At 38.2% G+C, this 7,591-nt stretch overlaps 1 protein-coding gene across 1 annotated transcript; it reads left to right on the top strand.

Moving 5' to 3' along the window:
* Positions 1 to 3,981: 3,981 nt before the first annotated feature.
* On the top strand, positions 3,982 to 6,831 carry LOC147859203 (uncharacterized). The gene has a single exon (XM_087325870.1). The coding sequence runs from the start codon at positions 4,139 to 4,141 to the stop codon at positions 6,710 to 6,712; it is 2,574 nt and encodes an 857-aa protein (XP_087181996.1). The 5' UTR covers positions 3,982 to 4,138; the 3' UTR covers positions 6,713 to 6,831.
* Positions 6,832 to 7,591: the final 760 nt, after the last annotated feature.

Here is a 7,591-nt window from a genome sequence, read left to right as displayed (position 1 = left end):
CACCAATTACACTCAGTTTCAAGTGAGCACATAAATATACACCCTCACACATAACATGCACACACAAACCTGCACATTTACATTCACGAACGTATGTTTTCATTTGAACCTAAATATTGACATAAACATACATATTTTTGCGCGTACATATATCTATATTAATATAAGTTTATAACCATACATTTAACATATGTAATTCCTTCATATAATCAAGCCTTGATCCTATTCACATACTCTTTTATATACAAACACTTGAGCCTAATTACACACACATACATATAAGAAACTTACACAATTAGTCGCATACATACATACTTCGAATCATGCACTCTCACACATACAAACTGAACTATGTAAATATTTATAAATACATTTTTTAAATTATATCATGCACAAATATGCACGCGCGTGAAACCCTACACCTTCATTACAAATATGAGGAAGGGAATTATGCTCCTCGAGAAAAGATTGTCGTCATCCAACTTTGTACCCTCAAAGTATTGCATTCCCATCCTCTCTCCTTCGAGTCCTTGATGATCCCGCTCACGTTTCACACAAGTGCGCATTGTTATGCAACAATGCCATTGTTCTTCCTTCGACATCATAAGATTGTGTTGGTTTTCTAGAACATCACTTCCTTTGGCTATGATTCCTAGCAAAGAATCTCTCTTTTGATTCTCCAAGAATTGTGACTAGTCAATCCACATGAAGCATTGGAGACCAAATTTACTCTCCATGCTTTGTAATCCCTTCAACATCAAGGGCCAGTGCATCCCTTCCAATCGCTTGGATTGATACAATTAAACAATAATTTGTTCCAGGGGTATCAAGCCCACTCAAACTATGCATAGGAATCTTGGAATCAATACAGAGATTACATCATCGTGTTGGCAAAGAAATGTTCTTACATGCCAATAAACATAATTCGGTATAAATTTGAGGATGTTTCAATATAGTACTTTTATACTTTACACCAAGGACATAAAAAATATATTTAAATACAAGTAGTAGTTTTCATACATGTGACAGGGGTATGTTTAGGGTATTGAAGGAATCAACCCATGAAAGCTTATAGAGTGTGTGGGCAAACACCCCACACCCTTGGTTGCATCCCCCATTCACCATAATAAGTTTTTTTTCCAAGCCATTGCACATTTCTACTTAAAAAAGAAGAAGTCATGATTAAAACAAGTACTCACCCATGTGATAATCTCTTGCGATTTCTCTATATACACTTTCGGGGAATTAAAGCACATATAACATATAGAAAGTAGGTGACAATTATATTTAGTGAGAGATTGGTTTTATATTGGTGAGCACTAAGTAAACACAATCATTTGACACAAAAGCTTGAGCACTCCTTTAATTTTGTATAAGAATAATTTATAATTGGTCCAAAAGTGAGTTCAAACTTCTTGTTGCCTAAAAGCAAACTATTGCATTCATTCCAACGGCTCCTCACATTGGGGTGTGATTCTAGCTTTTCGATAGCCGAAACGTCAATTTAGGAATCATTTAGTTCAACCTTCTCTGCACTTTGTGAACCAATCAACTTCCATGCAATCTACATTATTCGCCTTCATTCAATAGGCATTACACAAATAACTCGTTCTCGTGTTGCTCATACTTTGTTCGGTGCATAAAACAAAAACTTTTGGGTTTAAATACATATTCAAATGTCAACTTCGAAGAAAATACATTACGAACATTCACTCTCTTTTTTTTTTCCAAAAAAGAAACATTCACTCTTGTAAAGGGTATGAGACGACGTGCATACACATCACAAACAGACACCATATATATATATATATATATATATATATATTGTGGTGTACCTTTTAAATGCATATATATGAAATGTCAACGTTAACAATAGCATGTGCAATTGCAAATATAAAGCACTTGTTATACATATCTTTTTGAATATTGTGAAACGCACGAACATTCGTTGTCTAAGTTCAAATGTTTTGATTTCACATTATCACTCCTCCTCTCATTATACAATGAGTGAATGCCCTTTTAAAGAACCAATTTTCTAGTAGTTCAATAATTGAAGTTTCCAAGAATATTTTTGGAAAAATAAATAAATTTCCAAGAATATTTAAAGTGATTAATTAGTGGCAATTAGTTAGTATGTATCAAATCGAAGGATTACGATAATGAGACATTGATATGTACACGCACTTGTATATTATATAACACCATGACTTGAAACAACTAGTAATGACATAATTCCTTGATGTAATAATGTTTTATAGTAAGATTCAAACATATATCTAGAGCACATGTGCGGCTCTTCAAGATACATTATCCTAATATGAGTTTTAATGTTAGTAAAAATGTGCATAACGGATGAATAACAATGCATATAAGGTGTGATTGTTGCATCTTATGTCGACATGTGAAATTAACTATTATGTATTATGTTTCTTTTGTTTTGTTTTGGTGTAGTGGTGCAACTGGTTGGTGTGAATTATCAAGGATATAATACCAATATTTACCTTGATTAAAAGTTAAAAGAGTTACCATAGTCAATGTAGTTTAGTGATATCCCATCCCAATTAATCAAAATACCACATACTCTTCAAAGCTCAGGACTTTTTCTCCTCAAACTAGGAAAGCAAGTAAACTAACGTGTCTAAAGAGGCCAATGTGGCCTATATATCTTACCACTCGGTTATTTCTTTGAGAAATAAAAATGAGCAAAACCAAACAACAAATAGAGGAATCAAGATTAGTCAAGATTACCTCTCATTCGCACGAGTGAGAGGGTTATAACGGAGAGAGGGAGAGGTGTGATTTTAAAGACAAGATCGTGATTCGAGAGAGAGGAGTCACAACTCAAGCTTTCAATAGTTTCCATTGTTTGGCACTTATCTTCTTTGTTGGAGAGAAAGAGTTGTGATTTTAGAGACAATAACATGATTGGAGAGAGTGGAATCACGACTCAAATTGAATGTGGAGAGAGAGTCATGATTTTAAAGACACTATTGTGATTCGAGAGAGAGGAATCATGACTCAAGCCTCAGGTAGTTCCCATCGGCACTGTGTATATATATTCTTTGTGGAGAGAGAGACTTGTGATTCTAGAGACAATGTTGGTGATTTGAAAGAGACATCTCTCTCTCTCTCTCTCTCTCTCTCTCTCTCTCTCTCTCTCTCTCTCTCTCTCTCTCTCCCCCTCCACAAAGAATATAAGGAATATAAGTTCGATCCCTTTCCATGGGCTTGGGATAGGCATCATCTCACAGATCGCAAGTGAGTCTCTTGTGGATATAAAAAAGATCTCTCTCTCTCCCCCTTTCAAAGTTGGCTTTGGCGATCTACACAATAGCATCAAAGTCATAAAATCGAGAGGACTGAAGGTCAATCATAGAATCAAGAGAGCCAACATTTGAACATTGCCAAGGGTTTGGCATCGTTCAATGGATCGTATGGGTCTCACGAGGGATCAAAGAGCTCGATGGACTACAACACAACACAACACAAACAAAATGAAAACACTGTAGCACCAAAGCAAGTCATAACTACATATGTCTGTCTGTCTATCTATCTATCTATCTATCTATCTATCTATCTATCCCTCCCTCCCTCTCGTACTTTTATGTGCCCCCCCCCCCCTTGAGACAGCCATCCATAGTATGTATGTATGTATGTATGTATTTGTTAATCTTTCTTCCTTCTTCTTTGTTTTCACCATTCCCCACTCTCACCCACACGAGTCCTAGCTTCCCACTGCCACATAAAAAAAACATACCCCTTGGGGCACACATTTCTTACAAAGGACATTAGGGTTAGGGTTAATCAAATATTCCCTTCTACATATCTCTCTTCTCATCTTCAAATTCACCGCCCTTCCCCAAAAAGCACTGCATAAACGGAATCAACAAAAAATACAATAAGAAAAACCCAATCATCAACTTATCAATGAAATCCAAAAGTCTCCTACTTTTTCCAATGGTGGGTCTTCTTCTTCTTTCTCTTCTGATTCTTGGTTCATCCTCCTCCTTCTTTACTCTAGAATCTAGACAAAAATAGATCTGATTCCAATTCTTAAAGAAAACACCGTCTTTTGTTTGCAGTTTATTCTTTTGTTCCCGTTGAGATCTCAAAAGGTTTGATCAAAAGTGGAGCTTCCATGGAGAATCAGTCATCATCAGGCCTCAGCATAAACCCACAAATTAGATTGAAAAGGAAATGGGTTGATTGTGAAGAAGAAGAAGACGAAGACGATGAGAGTGATATGGTAAGCATCGAAACCAAAGCCTCGGAAAAGTTCACAAGAAATGCTTCCAGTAATACATCAAAAAGATCACCTCCTCTCACATCTTTTCAAATCGATTCAAGCTTCCGCGCGTATAAAGATAGAGATCCATGTCAAGCTATTAATGGAGGTAAGCTTGGCTCTTTCTCGACCTTTGTTTCTCTTAATCTTAGGGAAAATGGCGAAGAAGAGAGAGAAGAATTTAGAGATCATTCAAATAGTCTGTTAACTGAACTAGGTCTGTCCCCACATCAATTTCCTCTCGGAAACAACAACCTTGCCATAAAACAACCGAAAAGACATTCCAAAAGCTTGAGTTGGGAGAATAGAACCTGTATTGAGAATGATATAGAAGAAGAAATGAACCTCCAATTGGATCTCTCCAGAAGATCTGATATGTTATCAGAAGGTAACTATAATGTCTGGGGAACCTCTACTAATATGGTATCAGAAGGTGACCATATCTGTAGAATATCTAATAATATAGTATCAGAAGATGCCTATAACATATCTGGAATCTCTGACATGGTATCAGAAAGTGGCCATTTGTCACCTTTGTTACTAGGTTTGGATTCTAATGGATACCATATCGGAATCCAAACAGGGAATCGATCTAAAACGTTATCAGAGGATGGACATATGTCATCTTTGTTACTAGGTTCAGAATCCCGTGGAGGAATCCAACCAGATAATATAAACTGTGGACCTTTGTCATCCCTGCTACTAGATTTGGGACCTGATGGAGGAGATATTGAGCTCCAAACCAAGAACATATGCAATGATTCCATTCCAGTACTTGATGAAGGATCTAATTTGGCTCAATGCACGAAAGCTGGAGGACGGTATATACCTTCACTTTTGATGGGCCGGAGAATTGAAACCACAACTTGTTTAGATATGCAACAGCACAATGCAATGCATTTAAAGCAATCATCAGTAGATAGTACTGATAGAAATGGAGGAGCATTACTGGAGAAAGCTCCCAAAACATGCAAATTCACAGGGTGTAGAAAAGGTGCCCGAGGAGCCACAGGATTATGTATCATACATGGTGGAGGGAGACGATGTGAGAAACCAGGGTGCAAGAAATGGGCCGAGAATAGGACGCTTTTCTGTAAACCACATGGTGGAGGGCGCCGATGCCAAAAACTAGGTTGCACGAAGAGCCCTGATGGTAAAACTGACTATTGCATTGGTCATGGAGGAGGGAGAAGATGTAGTTATGATGGTTGTACAAAAGCTGCACGGGGTCGATCAGGTCTATGTATCCGACATGGAGGAGGAAAAAGGTGCTGTAGAGAAGGTTGTACAAAGAGTGCTGAGGGGTACTCGGGTCTATGTATATCTCATGGAGGTGGGCGGAGGTGTGAACATGAGGGTGGATGTGGGAAGGGCGCCCAAGGAAGCACTAGGTTTTGTAAAGCACATGGGGGTGGAAAACGATGCATGATTGAAGGGTGCAATAAAGGTGCCGAAGGTAGTACCCCTCTATGTAAAGGTCATGGAGGTGGAAAGAGATGTATGTTTGATGGTGGTGGTCTATGTACAAAAAGTGTTCATGGAGGAACGCCTTTTTGTGTTGCTCACGGGGGTGGAAAACGTTGTGTTGCGTTGGGATGCACGAAAAGTGCTCGAGGGAGGACCAACTTTTGTGTAAAGCACGGCGGTGGAAAGCGATGCATACATGAAAAGTGCACAAAAAGTGCGCAAGGAAGCACCGACTTTTGCAAAGCTCATGGAGGTGGGAAAAGGTGCCAATGGGGTTGTGAAGGATGTCCCTATAGTGAATATGTGAAAGATAAGACAGGGGAGCTTTTGAAAGGACCTTGCGATAGATTTGCAAGGGGGAGGCTTGGGCTCTGTGCGGCCCATAGTGCTCTTGTACAAGATCGGAGGGTGCATGGTGTTAACACTCTAGGAAATGCCCTTCCAGCGAGGATTAAGCCGGGTCTCTTCCGAGGGCTTGTATCGGGAACTACCTCTGCTGGTGCTGCTGCAACCCTACCAGAAGGGGATCAACTCAAAGCGAAAGGTTCTTTTTGTCTCCAAGATTGTGAAAATGGTAAGGAAGGAGAGCAATATTGGACACAGACTGACTACAAATCGTGTCATTATATTCCTGGCTTGACATTCATGGGCGATGCTTTAGACATGATTTCTGATGATGGATGCGAACCTTCCAATAAAGAGGTCACATCTTCGGGTCGTTGGCCAGGGATCACTCCTCAACTTTGTGATAATAATATATCTCTTCATTGGCCTATGCTCCCCCCTCATGTTCTTGTTCCTCCATTCATGCAAAATGGCAGTGTCTTCAATTTCACACAAGAAAAGGGCACACCAGGGCTGGATGATAGTATTTTGAACATGTCTTCTTCATCCTTGCTTGAAGAACGAGTTCATGGTGGTAGCATCATGGCATTGTTGACTAGTGAGGATTTGCCTTGACATCACTTTAAACGAGCCTTTGTCTTGCCATGTAAATTTGTTGATTATTGCAGTATCTTCTCTCTTTCTCTTGTATATGAACACAACCGCATCATTAATATTATTTATTTATATTCTCATTTTTAGTATCATCACATTCCACGATGTGAATAAAAGTTCGGTATGACATTATGTGGAGAGTTCTGTAGTGTTAAAAATTAGCCATGGAATGAAGTTATCCTGGTATTTGGCTAGCAAGATGAGTGTTGATGTCAAGTTCTCCATTGTAACTAGAAATTAAAATGAGAACGAACAATACTCAAGCGCATTCTCAATAGCAAAGAAAAACTTGGAATATGCATGAATATCAGGAAGACTCGCCTATTCTAGAAGTATCAAGTTGAATGTCTCAGTGAACCATGAATAAGCAATTCCAAACTTACAATGTGCATGAATATATTGTACAACGATAATTTAGAATAATGATGTACATGATATGAGGTTGAACGTCTCAGTGAACCATGAATAAGCAATTCCAAACTTGCAATGTGCATGAACATATTGTACAACGATAATTTAGAATAATGATGTACATGATATGAGGTTGAAAATCTCAGTGAACCATGAATAAGCAATTCCAAACTTGCAATGTGCATGAATATATTGTAAAACGATAATTTAGAATAATGATGTACATGATATGAGAAAGACTTGCCAGACATTCATGATCTATCAGGTCAAATGTCTCAAACATGAATAAGCAACTCCAATCATAGTTATTTTATTGCTGTATGAGATCTGAATCAGCAAGGTAATGGTTTGTTACAATCCTACAATTCTTCCTCCCAACTTGGATTCTGAAGAGATTTTTTAGTACTCTGTACAGGTACTTAAAAATAT

Source organism: Azolla caroliniana, unplaced genomic scaffold, assembly GCF_043228905.1.
Source record: "Azolla caroliniana isolate FFs.n. ecotype wild unplaced genomic scaffold, voAzoCaro1.0.p SCAF_10, whole genome shotgun sequence".
NCBI classification, from domain to species: Eukaryota; Viridiplantae; Streptophyta; class Polypodiopsida; order Salviniales; family Salviniaceae; genus Azolla; species Azolla caroliniana.
Note: the sequence above shows the minus strand (reverse complement) of the source record. Positions and strands in the feature narration are given on the sequence as shown.